The sequence below is a fragment of the Ylistrum balloti genome, unplaced genomic scaffold (assembly GCF_031769215.1).
Source record: "Ylistrum balloti isolate Yb309-2 unplaced genomic scaffold, AGI_CSIRO_Ybal_v1 Utg370580, whole genome shotgun sequence".
NCBI classification, from domain to species: domain Eukaryota; kingdom Metazoa; phylum Mollusca; class Bivalvia; order Pectinida; family Pectinidae; genus Ylistrum; species Ylistrum balloti.
The window spans coordinates 1,145,186-1,164,085 of NW_026782361.1; the positions used below are offsets into that span (position 1 = coordinate 1,145,186).

Consider the following 18,900-nt stretch of genomic DNA (forward strand, 5'->3'; position numbering starts at 1 on the left):
CAGGATGTCCTCACATGTCACTCTAGACTTGATGTGGGGTACTAGAGAGGATGTCCTCACATGTCACTCTAGACTTGATTGGGGTACTAGACAGGATGTTTTGACATGTCACCTGAGACTTGGTCTGGAAATTGTTCCCTAGATTAAGTCAGCCAGCAGACCATGTGTTTGGGTGTGCTTTGTTACTGCTTACAGATCAGCTACTTATCTAAACACGAGATTTGATAACATTGTCAATTTTATTACTTTCACTGTTGCAAGGTTATTTCACACATAAATAAACAGGATTTGCATTATATACACAAGAACTACATTTCTTATTTACAATGAAATGTTTTCCATATTGTTTTTACCCAAACTAAATGTTCTTTCTCAACATCTTTACATGATAAAGTATGATATACAACAAAAACTTCAGAGACAAATCTTTACATGTAATTAGGTCCTGCATTGTATAAATGGGCACCCTATAGTAATCACTGCCTGGTGGTCATCGGTTCAGAAATTCATTATCTTGCAAAATTTTGTCATATTTTGAAGTTCTGAAATACATAATGTGCATGGTCAATGGTCAAGTTAATTGGGTTTGTAGGTCAGTGTTAAATTTTGTATCTTTTCACCCATAATAATTTTGTTATGACATAATGAAGAAACATTGTCAGAAGTAAAAAAGACTGACCTAATGTCATTGTCACTGGATGAGAAAGTTCAAGGTCATGGGTCAAAGGCCAAGGTTAAATTTTGTAGCATTTCTTTGATGAATATTTTGTAATAATGTTATGGAGTAAAGTTGGTCAAAATCAAACAGAATCAATTGACCAAAAAAGGTCCAGGTCACAAAGTAAAAATTCATGGTCAGAAGGGGTTGCAGTGGTTGAGTGGTCAAGGCGTCTGACAGTCTTTATCACTAGCTCTCGACCTGTGGGTGGTTGGTTCGAGGCCTATGTTGGACAGTCACCAGGTACGGGTAGTGGTTATTGTCCAGGAACTCTGGCTTTCCTCCACCATCCAAACCTGACTTATTCTTAAATAATCCTGGCTGTTGGTAGGACATAAAGCAACAATAAACTTAACTAAATCAGTAGGGTCAAATGTCAATGAACATTTTGTTACAACATTATGAAGCAAAGATGGTCAGAATGCAACAAGATGTTATCAGTCCAAACTTCAAGGACAAAATGGATCATAATTAAACCAGAAGGATATATAGTCCAACCATCGGGGCCTTGCTTATCTCTCAGTATTCAAGCTTGCACCTAAGATAAATTTAGTGTCAGATTGTGTGTGTATATTGCTTGGTATCAATGACACACAATATGAGAGCTTCTTCAAAATAAATCCAGACCCAGAAAATTGTGAATACAATATTATAACTTACATGATAACTCTGTATTAGGTAGATGATAGAAAGGTAAGTAAGGAAGTAAGGTGTATATATCTAGGTTAACCTGCCAAGTAATTGTAGACTGTAGTCGTAATACACCTGAGACAATTTATGCGATATACATTTATTGTACCAAAAAAAACTAATATTGAATCTGATTTGAATATTTCTTGTTGAAATAAGATATTTGTTATTTGTATTTTTATAACCGGAATTTATTTCCTATTCATTTCAAAATCCTTGCAGCCAAAATCACAGATAACAAGTTAGGCCAGGTGCATATACAGACCACGTAGTATGGGCCCTCACCTCCAACTAGCATCCTTTGGTAAGTATACTGTATATGCATGTCACTATATACTTACAAGTATATATGCTCAGTTTCTATACAGGTCTAATGACTGTGGTGCTGGGTCACACAGACTGAGAGAATGAATTTTTTAGACGTGTCGGTGAAAATTCACTCTTATTTCAACAGTTTATGCTGTATACTGTAAAGTATATAAACATAACTTGAAACTAATTCTTATACAGGTAGCATTTTGTCAGCATCTAGTATATAAACAAACCTTAGCATCTAGTATACAAAAAACCTTAGGGTTGGGGGAAGTTCCTCTTTCCTTACAGTTTGTCACATCTGATATATAAACAAACCTTATGTCACATCTAATATATAAACAAACCTTATGTCACATCTAATGTATAAACAAACCTTATGGTTAGGGGAAGTTACTCTTTCCTTACAATTTGTCACATCTAATATATAAACAAACCTTAGGGCTAAGGGGAAGTTACCCTTTCCTTACAGTTTGTCACATCTGATATATAAACAAACCTTATGTCACATCTAATATATAAACAAACCTTATGTCACATCTAATATATAAACAAACCTTATGTCACATCTAATATATAAACAAACCTTATGTCACATCTAATGTATAAACAAACCTTATGGTTAGGGGAAGTTACTCTTTCCTTACAATTTGTCACATCTAATATATAAACAAACTTAGGGCTAAGGGGAAGTTACTCTTTCCTTACAATTTGTCACATCTAATATATAAACAAACCTTAGGGCTAAGGGGAAGTTACTCTTTCCTTACAGTTTGTCACATCTGATATATAAACAAACCTTATGTCACATCTAATATATAAACAAACCTTATGTCACATCTAATATATAAACAAACCTTATGTCACATCTAATATATAAACAAACCTTAGGGCTAAGGGGAAGTTACTCTTTCCTTACAATTTGTCACATCTAATATATAAACAAACCTTATGTCACATCTAATATATAAACAAACCTTATGGTTAGGGGGAAGTTACTCTTTCCTTACAGTTTGTCACATCTAATATATAAACAAACCTTATGTCACATCTAATATATAAACAAACCTTATGTCACATCTAATATATAAACAAACCTTAGGGCTAAGGGGAAGTTACTCTTTCCTTACAATTTGTCACATCTGATATATAAACAAACCTTATGTCACATCTAATATATAAACAAACCTTATGTCACATCTAATATATAAACAAACCTTATGGTTAGGGGAAGCTACTCTTTCCTTACAGTTTGTCACATCTGATATATAAACAAACCCTATGTCACATCTAATATATAAACAAACCTTACGTCACATCTAATATATAAACAAACCTTATGTTACATCTAATATATAAACAAACCTTATGTCACATCTAATATATAAACAAACCTTAGGGCTAAGGGGAAGTTACTCTTTCCTTACAATTTGTCACATCTAATATATAAACAAACCTTAGGGCTAAGGGGAAGTTACCCTTTCCTTACAGTTTGTCACATCTAATATATAAACAAACCTTATGGTTAGGGAGAAGTTACTCTTTCCTTACAGTTTGTCACATCTAATATATAAACAAACCTTAGGGCTAAGGGGAAGTTACCCTTTCCTTACAGTTTGTCACATCTAATATATAAACAAACCTTATGTCACATCTAATATATAAACAAACCTTAGGGCTAAGGGGAAGTTACTCTTTCCTTACAATTTGTCACATCTGATATATAAACAAACCTTATGTCACATCTAATATATAAACAAACCTTATGTCACATCTAATATATAAACAAACCTTATGTCACATCTAATATATAAACAAACCTATGTCACATCTAATATAAAAAACAAACCTTAGGGCAAAGGGGAAGTTACTCTTTCCTTACAATTTGTCACATCTAATATATAAACAAACCTTAGGGCTAAGGGGAAGTTACCCTTTCCTTACAGTTTGTCACATCTAATATATAAACAAACCTTAGGGCTAAGGGGAAGTTACCCTTTCCTTACAGTTTGTCACATCTGATATATAAACAAACCTTATGTCACATCTAATATATAAACAAACCTTATGTCACATCTAATATATAAACAAACCTTATGTCACATCTAATATATAAACAAACCTTATGTCACATCTAATATATAAACAAACCTTATGTCACATCTAATGTATAAACAAACCTTATGTCACATCTAATGTATAAACAAACCTTATGTCACATCTAATGTATAAACAAACCTTATGTCACATCTAATGTATAAACAAACCTTATGTCACATCTAATATATAAACAAACCTTATGTCACATCTAATATATAAACAAACCTTATGGATAGGGTGAAGTTACTCTTTCCATACAATTAGTAACATATAATATAAAAACAAACCTTATGTCACATCTAATATATAAACAAACCTTATGTCACATCTAATGTATAAACAAACCTTATGTCACATCTAATATATAAACAAACCTTATGTCACATCTAATATATAAACAAACCTTATGTCACATCTAATATATAAACAAACCTTAGGGCTAAGGGGAAGTTACTCTTTCCTTACAATTTGTCACATCTGATATATAAACAAACCTTATGTCACATCTAATATATAAACAAACCTTATGTCACATCTAATATATAAACAAACCTTATGGTTAGGGGAAGCTACTCTTTCCTTACAGTTTGTCACATCTGATATATAAACAAACCCTATGTCACATCTAATGTATAAACAAACCTTATGTCACATCTAATGTATAAACAAACCTTATGTCACATCTAATGTATAAACAAACCTTATGTCACATCTAATATATAAACAAACCTTATGTCACATCTAATATATAAACAAACCTTATGGTTTGGGGGAAGTTACTCTTTCCTTACAATTTGTCACATCTAATATAAAAACAAACCTTATGTCACATCTAATATATAAACAAACCTTATGTCACATCTAATGTATAAACAAACCTTATGTCACATCTAATATATAAACAAACCTTATGTCACATCTAATGTATAAACAAACCTTATGTCACATCTAATATATAAACAAACCTTATGTCACATCTAATATATAAACAAACCTTATGGTTTGGGGGAAGTTACTCTTTCCTTACAATTTGTCACATCTAATATATAAACAAACCTTATGTCACATCTAATATATAAAAAAACCTTATGGTTTGGGGGAAGTTACTCTTTCCTTACAATTTGTCACATCTAATATATAAACAAACCTTATGTCACATCTAATATATAAACAAACCTTATGTCACATCTAATGTATAAACAAACCTTATGTCACATCTAATATATAAACAAACCTTATGTCACATCTAATATATAAACAAACCTTATGTCACATCTAATATATAAACAAACCTTAGGGTTAGGGGGAAGTTCCTCTTTCCTTACAGTTTGTCACATGTAAGATATTAACAAGCCTTAGGGCTAAGACCTTAAGTTTGTGGGCAGATCAGTTAGGTGTTCAACTATACATTACAAAAAATAACTTCATCTGGATTTTAATAGACTTATCTCAAAGTTGGTTTTGTGGAATTTTGTTAGATACAGATGTTGTTAGTTTTTAGATTCTGATTAAAGAGAAAATTATATGTATAATATATGTTATTGGTTACTTTCAGTATTGGGATTCTGTATCCTACATCAGGCCATAGTCAGTACTCAAAGTAACCTGGAGATCAAAGGTAGGTTACATAAATAAGGCCAAATATCAAGAAATTATTACATGTGCGCTTATGATTGTCATCATGAGATGTAATGGAATATTTATCATACTGCCATCTAGTAACAGATCATTTTCGGCTGGCTATGTAGATATTTTCCTCAAAAAACCTTCCTTCTGTTTAGAAAAAATTTGTCTTACCATAATGTGATTGATTTATCAGACATCTGTGTCGGCTCGACCTACAAGAGCATTAAGGAGGAGGGACAAGGGGCGGTTTTGGAGGTGGGGCCAAACACTGTCCCAGCATGGAACCCATGTGTGATGAGAGTTGATACATGTGCACACTGTAGGATCAAGGTAGAGCCCTATGGAAAAGATTTCAGTCTATTGGGCTGCAACAGAAACTACGATGATACTGGCAAGTCCTGTCCTTCAGGGTAGGTACATTTTGTTCTGAAGTATTCTTAATGTGGAAAATAGCATACTGTAGACATCCTGCTATAATAATTAGTAATGGTATGGACAGAAGAAAATCAAATGTGTGTTATAAAAAACTGATCTTTCAGAACCATATGGAACTTACTGTATATTTTTAGTAATAATTGCTTCCATGGTAATAAACCCATACATATCTATTCCATTGTCCTGTAATTTGCCCATGTATGTCTATTCCTTTGTCATGTAATACACCCATACATATCTATTCCATTATCCTGTAATACACCCATACATATATATTTTTTGTTTTGATGGAATAAGCTCTAACATATTTATTCCATTGTCTTGTAATATATCCATATATATTCCTTTGTCATGTAATAAACCTTGACATAGCTTTTCTATTGCCTTTTAATATGCCAAAGCATATCTATCCCTTTGTCTTTTAATAAAGCCATTCATATTTATTCTTTTTTTCTCTGATAAGCCCACCCCTGATTTTTGTTTTAATCCTGATTGTCATTTTCATCTTGGATATCTTGAAAATATTCACATTAATTGATTTACTAATGACATACAGAAACTGCAATTTGTGCGATAATCCTTTAGTGCAATATCTTTCATGTGGAAAAGTGCTAGAATATAATAACTGTTTACAATATATGTGAAAATTGCTTGAATATTGATACCCATTTACAGTTAGAGTGAAAAGTGCTAGAATATCGATAACTGTTTAGAGTTTTTTTTTTCTTAAAAAAGTGCTGAAATAGTACTACTGTTTTACAGTATTTGTGGAAAGTGCTAAAACATGATTACCGTTTACAGAATTTGGCTCACTGCCATTACATTTTCATAAATCATATCTCAAATGGAAACTCATGCAAAACCCTTTACATGTCATATTTTCATTCCAGATGTCAGTACCTGTATATTTTTGACCAGTTTTACAAAAATCAGACAATGAGCTTTTATAAGGATAGTTCCAGCACCAGTTGGAATCTACCCTTTGTGTCAGAGTCAAGTGTCGTATTTATAGGATTCTGTCATGGCAGTGTACCCCTCAACAGGACTATACAGCTGCACTATTCCATACAAGGTGAGTATACAGCTGCACTATTCCATACAAGGTGAGTATACAGCTGCACTATACCATACAAGGTGTGTATACTTACCCACTATACCAAACAAGGTGAGTATACAGCTGCATTATACCAAACAAGGTGAGTATACAGCTGCATTATACCAAACAAGGTGAGTATACAGCTGAACTATACCAAACAAGGTGTGTATACTTACCCACTATACCAAACAAGGTGAGTATACAGCTGAACTATACCAAACAAGGTGAGTATACAGCTGCATTATACCAAACAAGGTGAGTATACAGATGAACTATACCAAACAAGGTGAGTATACAGCTGCATTATACCAAACAAGGTGAGTATACAGCTGAACTATACCAAACAAAGTGAGTATACAGCTGCATTATACCAAACAAGGTGAGTATACAGCTGCATTATACCAAACAAGGTGAGTATACAGCTGAACTATACCAAACAAGGTGAGTATACAGCTGCATTATACCAAACAAGGTGAGTATACAGCTGAACTATACCAAACAAAGTGAGTATACAGCTGCATTATACCAAACAAGGTGAGTATACAGCTGCATTATACCAAACAAGGTGAGTATACAGCTGAACTATACCAAACAAGGTGAGTATACAGCTGCATTATACCAAACAAGGTGAGTATACAGCTGCATTATACCAAACAAGGTGAGTATACAGCTGAACTATACCATACAAGGTGAGTATACAGCTGCACTATAACATACAAGGTGAGTATACAGCTGCACTATACCATACAAGGTGAGTATACAGCTGAACTATACCAAACAAGGTGAGTATACAGCAGCACTATTCCATACAAGGTGAGTATACAGCTGAACTATACCAAACAAGGTGAGTATACAGCTGGGCTATACCAAAAAAGATGAGTATACAACTGAATTATACAAAACAAGGTGAGTATACAGCTGAACTATACAAAACCAGGTGAGTATACAGCTGCACTATATAAGGTGAGTATACAGCTTTAATATATAAGGTGAGTATACAGCTTTACTATACCATACAGGTTTAGTATACAGCTTCACCATATATGGTGAGTATACAACTCTGCAATATGATAACATTTGAATTGTAATTTTAGCTTTATAAATATCTTAAACTGCTGTAATTAACAAATTTCCATCAGTTTGTGAATTATTATCTGATTGTGTAGAAACATGTGAACTATATTTCTGTTTTATTATTTCTTCTAGCTAAAGAAGAACACTATGGAGGGGCAAGTGATATGTCTACATCAGGGGAAATATCTTCACCATTCTTCCCGGACCTCTACTCATTGAACTCCGAATATTACAGCTACATCATTGAGAGTATCAATCATAACGACTTTGTCTACCTCATCTTTACAGACTGGGATATATCACCCACTAGTGGAGTGTTTGTATGTATTTACCCTTAAATACACTCTGATATCTCCTACCATAGCCAAGGTTTCATTTGACTCCAACACTAGACATATATCACACTGTCTGACATAGTGTGTATATTGAGGAACCAAAGAGAACTTGAGCTTCCCCTAACAGAGGAGTGTTTGTACTATAAATATTATGATACATATCTCACTGACAGAGTTATCCTCTTAGGCTATTCCAAGTTTCAGATCTTTGTCAAGACTTACTTTATCTGATAGGTATGAATATATAAACTGATAAATAATGCATGTTTTATGATTTGACAGGCCATGGTTTTATGATATTGTAATTATGTTCAATACATAGCTAGCATTCTGTCTACCACAGGTTGAGTGGGGAAATTCAGAGGCCTTGTACAGATATATTGATGATCGACCAGTAATCATGGCAGATTCACATAGAGTTAAAATTGTGTTTGACACTGGATATGAGTATCAACATGGAGTGCTGAGGTCTAATATGGGCTTCAGAGTCAGATATAAGTATATCAACTGTAAGTAGATATAGAGTTTTAACCGTCCTTGTTCAGTGAAACTAAACTATGACAAAAAAGAATTCAAATGGCCTAGGTTATAAGAAATGGCTTTGTCAATTATATTTCGTGTTGGTTAAAATTCAAATGACTAAGGTTATGTTAAATTTGATTAATATTAGAATGACTCAGGTTGTAAGGAATGACATTTTCAATATTTTGTGTCAAATTCAGGTGGAATTTATCAATTGTGAACATAATTCATTTATAATTGAAACCTTTGGAACATTATGTATTGTTTAATATTTGTCTGATATACTTTATAGAAATTAGACAATAAAAGAAACATTAACCATGAAAGAGAAAACAAATTCAATTTCTTAAAAATTCTTAAGTGCTTGCTTGTTGACTTTTCAGCTGATGTAGAATATAAACCTGTTCCATCAACAAGTAAGTATTTCCATACGATACTGGTGACATCAGACTGCTCTTTCATTTCAGATATCAATTTGAATAGAGACAGAGTTTGTTGGTTGTTTGGTTAATGGTTTTTAGTCTACACGACTCTTTCTATCTCTAGACATTGCCTGTTGATAGTCAGTTAGGAGCATTGATCTACATTACTCTCCAGTGAAGGTCTGAGAGGCATGCTTCAATGCTTCTTACGCATGGCAGTTTGTGTTTCTCAGAAAGCTGAGGGTCGAACGGCCTGTGCTGACATGGTTGTGTCTTGGGCAAGACACTTTACACCTTATTGCTCTGGATTGCATGTGACCGGCCTTCTGTATGTCATTCAGTGAGGTAGCCACCAGCTATAACAAGAAGACTGCCTCAAAATGACCCTGGCTGTTCATGGAACAATAAACCGAACAAATAAACTGTTGTTAAAAACAGTATATATTTGCTAAATAAATAATTAAAGCATTCAGCAGCTGTTTTGTATTATGAGGATGTATAAGTGCTGCTGCAGACCGATGAGGAAAATATATTTCATTTGCCTGAGCAAATGTAGACTTAAGGAAATTTTGATGTTGCACACAATGTTAATAGAACTTGCATGGTCTTTCTCAGTTGAAACTGCATTACTTATCACATAAGTTCAGAAAAATGCCAATGAAACATTATTTTAGACTTTTATGGAGAGTAGATAAATAGACTGGGAAAATAATTTATTCAAACTTAGTAAAAAAAAATATGACTTAGTTGCTAGGGATAGGATTCATTATTGAAAATGATGATGAATACATGGAATCTGAGTAAAATTGAGTGTGTTAAAAATCATTGTTCTTAAACATTGCAGAAGTGTATTTTTTTATTTCAGATTGTGGAGAGTATAGATTCAGCGGTGGAGGAAAACTTTCACTGGACACGTCTACTACTATCAATTATAAGTACTATGACTGTGTATGGGTGGTCCGTACTGCATCTGGGTATACTGACACCCTGCTTAACCTCCTCGCATTCTCCATTGGATCCTCTGGTAAGTACCACAGATGTGTATGGGTTTTCAACATCAGGGTATACTGCCACCCTGCTTAACCTCATCTCCTTCTGATCCTCTGGTAAGGTGTCCGTATATCAAAATTATTGTCAGAAATCAATATTTAAAAAAGGGACTGCAGTGATAAAAGTTAAATACATTGCAATTTCCACTGCCTGAGTTTTCCAAGTTTTAAACTTCTATAAAAAAGTTACTCTGAATTTTGACTTTTATGCAGTGTTAATGTTTAAAAGAACTATCAAATCCTTGCACTCTTTGACCATTTATTTTTGTTCCAGGTTATGATGATTATATAGAGATTTATGGTGGCTTGTCCTCTAAGGGCACGTTCATGGCGCGTATCCGTAGTGGGGAATCCATTACCAAGTGGCAGTACAAGCACGCTGAAGGTTTCTATATTCACTTGTTTGGAAAGTTTGGACGGCTGGATAAAGTACAACTTTCCTTTGTTTCTCTAAACATGGAAAAGTGTAAGTTGAAAGTTGATGCATTCTTGTCAAGCTTGTTTTTAACCTGTCAAAAGTTTGATTGGACATACATCTCCCAGATTTGGATCCCATTTCTTTGAAATTAGAATAATGTTCTGAAGAGGAGACAATGTGTCATGATCTGTAATCTTCTTTTCTGAACCACCAATTGGATTTCAATCTAATTTGAGGGAAAGCGCCCTCAGGTGTTGATTATAAAATGTACAAAAAGGCAAAAAAAATGGGAATTTGGCTGTATTTTCTCTAAACGACTTCTTCGCTAGAACTGTTGACTTGAGATATCACTCATCTGGGTTGTAAGCTTTCTGGAGAGGTGGGAATTCAAAATTGTACAAATGGAAGGGCTGATCTCCCTCGGGACTGAGGGGCAAAGCCAAAAAGAGTGATAATTAGTTAAAACAGATTCTTCTCCTGATATACGGAATGGATATTGCTCATGCTGGACTGACTGCTAGCTTCCCAAAATGATGAGGATTCAGAATTGTACAAATAATGGAGCTAACCCCCTCACGGGGCTGGGGGGCATGTCTTAGAGGGAACTGTTTGGCTATATTGTTATGAAAGGTTTTCTTAAAACTGCATACTGGTTATCCCTTGTATCTGGGTTATAGCTTTGAGGGAAGAGAAATTCCAAATTGTGCATCACGGTTTTGTAAGCCACCTTTATTATTTTGACATGTTTTCATGCTTAATTTGTATTTACATTTGTAGTTATTGCCCTTTGTTGGTAAAGAATTTTTCATCTTTCCCATTGACCTTTTCACTCAGGCTTTGAGATTGACCTGTCTCCTACTTGAATACAAGAGTTGATGCCACACTGTACTGTTCTGCACCACAGTATTTGAATCATTATTCCAGCACTGTAGATCAGGATTTTCCTAATGTTCAGCAATGGCTTTTAAGAATGATTTCAGGGAATGAAACTTTTATTACTTGTTTAGATAGCTGTTGGTAGATACATGAAATATATCTGAAGAATGATTTTTACTTGTAGTGTGTAGCGGCACTAATAATCTATGGCGCTGTAACAATGGCTATTGCATTTCTTCAACGTACAAATGTGATGGTATAGATCACTGTGGAGACAACTCGGATGAACAATATGGGTGTTCAGGTAACTGTATGATATGATACATAATGTAGGCAGCTCTATAGTTAGATTGATGATATCAGTACAGAGCTGTTAACACTATTTCTTGAGAAATACTGGATGAATCTTTCTCAGATTTCATATAGATGTAGATTCCCCATAATCCCAAAATTTTGGGCATATTAGAATGAAAAAAAATATCTGAAAGGCAATCATCTTGGATTTTAACAATTAAAGATTATTTCAGAAGAGGCATTTTAAATTCTGAAGTAATCTAGATATAAGAACTGAAAAAAAAGAAGAGAAAAATAGAAAAATGATTCAACTTTTAAAAAACATAGATAGAACAATGATGATTACCACGATCCCTCTGATCTTGGGATATCTTCATGTTTCTTAATGCCTCATTGCTTATAGAGTTATTCCCCATGTTGTGTTACAGGAAGTGGGTCCCCATGGCAGAAAAGCAATCAGCAGACACTGGCTTTCAGTGTGGTCATTCCAGTGGTCATCTCTGTCTTCCTCATCATTATATTGTTTGTACTGTTCCTGCTGGTCAGGCGGTACCGCCGTGCACAGAGAGAAGTGATCCGCCGTGCCACAGAGGGACTTCCATCCATCAGTGAAGATCTGTCCCACCCACATGGACGTAAGTTTATACTCTCTATATTTCAGAAGTTTACTGGTAACATGGTTTCCTCTGAATTAATAACCTAGTCACAAAAGACATAATCCAAGAGGTCAGGGAGGTCTGATCAGAAAAAAAAAAACTTTTGAAGCATTCATTTCTCCATCATACACAAAACATTCCAGTTAATTAACTTTTATTGATTATCTGTTGCTTACATTAAATTGCCAACCTATTTCATCCTCATTCATGATACCAACACCAAACATGTTTAAAAAAATATCATGACCCAATAAAGGAAATGAAGGAAATAAAATACTGATTATAAGTTATTGTCATAGAAAATGTATCGGAGATATGTGACCTGATAAATCAACCCAGACAATGAATGAGATTCTCTTTTTTTTTAAATTGTAAGATGTCTCCAACTCTTTATCAATGTGTACTTCATGATAGACAATAATTTTATAATATAACCAAATATGACCAGATCAGATTCTTCAAGCAGAAACTACACAAAAAAAAAAAACATGTAAAAAATGTGAATATTTGAGTCTGGTCATCCAAGGGAAAGAAATGAAAGTGTGTTTGCTTTTCAAGTTTGTGAATTTTTATGGGTTGTGTTTCATTGAAAGGTCGGAGACGGCGGCGACACCGGGGGGTAATTGGAGAGGACCTGCCCCCAGCATATGAGGAGGCGATACGTTCCCCACCTATGTACCCGGACATTGTAAGTGGCTCACACCAACAACTATATTTCTATTGTTTTGGGAAGTAGAAATCATTGCTAGGTCAAATTGATCTTAGTATGCTTTTGATATATAAAACAAACATAACATCCTGAAGCTTTTTTTTTTCTTGGCTATTGTGGAGGAAAACCTTGTGTCAAAAACAGATGTAGTTTCAACATTTATTTGTATATTTATTTTTTTTGTGGAGACAAAAATAAAAAAAAGCATTTAGTGTTTAAGTTATAAATCAGACAAAGATTGATTGTAACTAAATCAAGTGTTCTTTAAGTTTTGTGGCATAATCAAGGTCAGCAGTTAGGACTAAACTAACTAAATTATCTAGGTTAAGGAAGTAACCAGGTTTTATAGGTCATCTGAGACAAAGCCTCATGGTGACCTATTGTGATAGCCTTTTATCCAGCGTCGTATGTCCCTAAACTTTTAACATTTTCACCTTCTTCTCAAAAACCCCAGAATCGATTTCATTGAAATTTTGGCAGAAATCTTCCCTAGCCAAATATAAACCCAAATATTGAATTATGTGGTCCCAACCCCCTCATGGGTCTTAAGCAGTCAAAATGACTCATATTTCGAAATCTTCTTCTCAACACCCAGATATTACTTACCTCAGGTGACCATCAAAGCCACTAGGCCTCTTGTTTTGTGAGAAGTAGTTTATGCATCAATTGTTCAATGTAGTGTTAGTATAATCCCCACTATGAGTAGCAAAAGCATTTCACTTCTGTCTGGCAGACTCTCTGTCCTCACTGTAGTAGTCCTGTATACAAACAGGTCCTATATACAAGGAGGTTTAGAGAAAACTTTGTAACTCCATTTTTGTCCATCGGACTCATCACTCAAATTTTAGTATGCACTATCAGGCCAAAGCTGTGTGGTTTGGATTGGTAGAAAAGTTGATGTAAATACACTAGATATGTGAAGGTATGTGTACTTATTGTCTGTTGTCATGAAATTAAGCTCAAGTGGAAATTACCACAGTAGAAGAATTTCCAAAATAAAAAATTCATATAAATCCCATTAGAAACATTGTTTGTAGTTTGTAAACATGTTGCTGGACTTTTAAAGTCTGATTTATAACTCTTCCCATGTTACAGAGTTTAGACCCACCTGGCCCAGGTCACTGGATGCTTCCAAAACCTCCACCATATTCGGAATCTGTAAATGCTCCCATGGGACCTGCCATTCCTACATGTTTTGAAGGAGTGGAAGCTGTGTCCTCGACAGAATGTCGTCACAACTCCAACACATCCTCTGACTCCAGTGAGTCTGAGCAGTGGGATGGACCTCATATTCATCACCTGACTGATGATAGCTCAGATGCGTCCCCTATTCCAAGGGTTCGCGCCACACACTCTTACAGCACTTCTTACAGTTCTGAGTCTTCATTTGAGAATTCTCTTACTCCAAGGCAAGTAAGATATGCTGGCACAGAAACTGAGACCACAGATCTGCCTTCAAGGAGCAGAGATGGGAGGGTTCCTATCCAACAGGAGCAGGAGGGGCTATCAGAGTTACCTATCAGACAGCGATTGATACCCGAAGCAGAGGGCCCATCTCAGGACACAAACAGACATCACAAGGACAACCAGACAGAAAGACATCAAAAGGACAACCAGACAGAAAGACATCACAAGGACAACCAGACAGAAAGACAAACAGACTCTCATCAAGGTCGGTCTACCGAGAGGCGTAGTGAACAGCATGGGTTAGACTTATCAGCTAGACGATGGACAGACAGACGTCATGCTACATCAACAGAGAGGCAGGCTGATAGAGTTCATCGGAACAGACAAACAAACAGACATCAACAAAGCTTGTTAACAGAAAGAGGAGCAGAACATCATTTTCAAGATCATCCTCGGGACAGACAGACAGTTAGACGTGATGATGTTAGACGAAACTTATTTAAGTCTTCAGCATCTTCATCTCATAAACCACTAAATAAAGCACAGACTAAACCAAAGCGTGATGATCATAATAAAAATAGAACTTCACCTGCAAAGGTACAAACAAGCCATATTGACAATGGTAAAGAATTAAAATTGTCAGATGTTCAAAAGCAAACAAGGCCACAGCCAGGGGATGCGACGTGTCCAGTACAGGCCCTTCATGTTGGGGAACAATCAGGTGGGAGGCCCAGTCAGTATCATACCAGCATGCCCAACATAGCAGATCCCCCCTCCCTCTCTAGGCCAGGCTTCCAGTCACTCAGTAACTTCAGCAGTGCAGGAGTGATTCAGGAGGCTACTGCCATGTCTGGAAATATCCAGCCCAAACATAGGCAGTATGCCAAATCATTGGAAAACATCTCCCAGGTAGCAGGCTCTCAGGCACTGCGTCCATTCCTGTTTGACAGCGATCTGGATCATGTTCAGTCAGGAAAGCGGGACAGGGCCAATCGGAATTCCTGGTCTCCAAGGGAACCAGTGTCTAGGCAGATGTTTGAAGAGAACCCTGGTTCACGAGAGGCACTCTGTGGTGACAGTAACACCCTAGTTGGGATGGAGGAGTTTAACACTTCGTCAGGCTGTGTTAATGCTGCATTCTGTGAGTCGCCTACCAGAGAAATGCCTCCTGTTTCTGAACAAAGAAATCGTAACTTGCCACAAAGTATACCAAACATGCATGTGTCCGTCACCACTTCTAATAGCTCAGGTTCAAGGTCACATGTTCGACAGCAGCCCTGTATTAACCTCAGATCTGAATCAACTGAAGATGAGTGTTATGCTTGATCAGTTTGTTTTGAATCATTCCAAAAGTTGCTTCTTTTCATTCCAAGAGGATGCTATCTTAAATTGTGATAGGGACATGATAACTGGAAAATCACATGTGCTTTGTGTCAGTAACATTAAATTGAGAGGAATTCAGCATACTTCAGAAATTGGTATAGTTCCTGCGAATTATTCCTGTTTGTTTTTTTGTTTTTTTTGAAAGGTGGTAATTTGAAAATGATTTTAATGGTTTTTTTTTACATTTAATGTGAGTGATGAACACAGTGATGTCGTAATATTTGTACCAAACTGCACGCTGTATAATTCACCTATGTGAAAACTTAAGCCTATATAAAAGTTTATATGTTGATATTTAACACTGTATTGTACAGTGTATAGCTGCATAATTTTTGTGTCAGATTTTATATTACAAATGATGTTGTTTGAGAAGTGCTGTTTGTTGAAATGAAATTACAATGCATTGTTTCCTATGACATGGAAGATTTGATTGTTACCTATAATATATTCAATATTGACCAACATCCAACATGACCTTGTAATAAGGACATTTATCTTCCTGTTTGTTACATTTTTTTTTAAATAACCATGTTTCAATACATTTTTGCCAAACTGATTAGATCTAATGATATTGGAAGTCGATGACTTTAGAAGATATTTCCTAGTCTTCATACTATTTAGGATATGGTGTCACATACATTTTATAGATGATACATATCAGATTGGATTGGACAGCAAAAAAATTTCTTATAGACATTATTTACAGGGTTAACAGACTTTATCTCAAGAAATAGACCCTGTGAATTTATTATATATGTACATACACCAGGTGGATGTATTCTACTTGGTTTTATGGTGTAGTGATGGTTTTAACTGTACACAAGAAGGGTGTATTCTACATGTTTCCGTTGTGTAGTGATGGTTTTAACTGTACACAAGAAGGGTGTATTCTACATGTTTCTGGTGTGTAGTGATGGTGTTAACTGTACACAAGAAGGGTGTATTCTACATGTTTTTCGTTGTGTAGTGATGGTGTTAACTGTACACAAGAAGGGTGTATTCTACATGTTTCTGGTGTGTAGTGATGGTGTTAACTGTACACAAGAAGGGTGTATTCTACATGTTTCCGTTGTGTAGTGATGGTGTTAACTGTACACAAGAAGGGTGTATTCTACATGTTTCCGTTGTGTAGTGATGGTGTTAACTGTACACAAGAAGGGTGTATTCTACATGTTTCCGTTGTGTAGTGATGGTGTTAACTGTACACAAGAAGGGTGTATTCTACATGTTTCCGTTGTGTAGTGATGGTGTTAACTGTACACAAGAAGGGTGTATTCTACATGTTTCCGTTGTGTAGTGATGGTGTTAACTGTACACAAGAAAGGTGTATTCTACATGTTTCTGGTGTGTAGTGATGGTGTTGATGATACACCAGATTGATGTGTTCTATGCTGTTCTGTTGTGAAGTGATGGTTTTAAATGTATACAAGGATTATTCTACATGGTTCTGTTGTGAAGTGATGGTTTTAAATGTATACAAGGATTATTCTACATGGTTCTGTTGTGTAGTGATGGTGTTAACTGTACACCATAAGGATGTATTCTACACTGTTCTGTTGTGTAGTGATGGTGTTGACAGTACACCATAAGGATGTATTCTACACTGTTCTGTTGTGTAGTGATGGTGTTGACAGTACACCATAAGGATGTATTCTACACTGTTCTGTTGTGTAGTGATGGTGTTGACAGTACACCATAAGGATGTATTCTACACTGTTCTGTTGTGATGGTGTTGACAGTACACCATAAGGATGTATTCTACACTGTTCTGTTGTGAAGTGATGGTTTTAAATGTATACAAGGATTATTCTACATGGTTCTGTTGTGTAGTGATGGTGTTAACTGTACACCATAAGGATGTATTCTACACTGTTCTGTTGTGTAGTGATGGTGTTGACTGTACACCATAAGGATGTATTCTACACTGTTCTGTTGTGTAGTGATGGTGTTGACTGTACACCATAAGGATTATTCTACATGGTTCTGTTGTGTAGTGATGGTGTTAACTGTACACCATAAGGATTATTCTACATGGTTCTGTTGTGTAGTGATGGTGTTGACTGTACACCATAAGGATGTATTCTACACTGTTCTGTTGTGTAGTGATGGTGTTGACTGTACACCATAAGGATGTATTCTACACTGTTCTGTTGTGTAGTGATGTGTTGACTGTACACCATAAGGATTATTCTACACTGTTCTGTTGTGTAGTGATGGTGTTGACTGTACACCATAAGGATTATTCTACACTGTTCTGTTGTGTAGTGATGGTGTTAACTGTACACCATAAGGATGTATTCTACACTGTTCTGTTATGTAGTGATGGTGTTGACTGTACACCATAAGGATTATTCTACACTGTTCTGTTGTGTAGTGATGGTGTTGACTGTACACCATAAGGATGTATTCTACACTGTTCTGTTGTGTAGTGATGATTTTAACTGTACACCATAAGGATGTATTCTACACTGTTCTGTTGTGTAGTGATGGTGTTAACTGTACACCATAAGGATGTATTCTACACTGTTCTGTTATGTAGTGATGGTGTTGACTGTACACCATAAGGATGTATTCTACACTGTTCTGTTGTGTAGTGATGATTTTAACTGTACACCAGTATAGTGTATAGATTCATGTTACAATTAGTGTCTTAACCAATGACAGCACTGTAGAGCCTTGATTACCTTAGACTTTGTTCTCTATCACCAAAGCCTTACCTTATTAGTCTGTTTCTATATATCTGCTAATCAGTCTCAATAATCATAGAGCCTGGTACAA

General features: G+C 35.5%; 1 protein-coding gene across 1 annotated transcript; it reads left to right on the forward strand.

Annotated features, from left to right (window-relative positions):
• The first annotated feature begins 1,681 nt into the window (after window positions 1-1,681).
• LOC132556575 (uncharacterized) lies at window positions 1,682-16,065 on the forward strand. The gene is made up of 13 exons (XM_060220988.1): window positions 1,682-1,712; window positions 5,376-5,438; window positions 5,640-5,856; window positions 6,772-6,953; window positions 8,184-8,371; window positions 8,730-8,895; window positions 9,292-9,324; window positions 10,196-10,354; window positions 10,654-10,845; window positions 11,858-11,977; window positions 12,396-12,602; window positions 13,217-13,311; window positions 14,428-16,065. The coding sequence occupies exons 1-13, from the start codon at window positions 1,682-1,684 to the stop codon at window positions 16,063-16,065; spliced, it is 3,291 nt and encodes a 1,096-aa protein (XP_060076971.1).
• The last annotated feature ends 2,835 nt before the right edge of the window (window positions 16,066-18,900 follow it).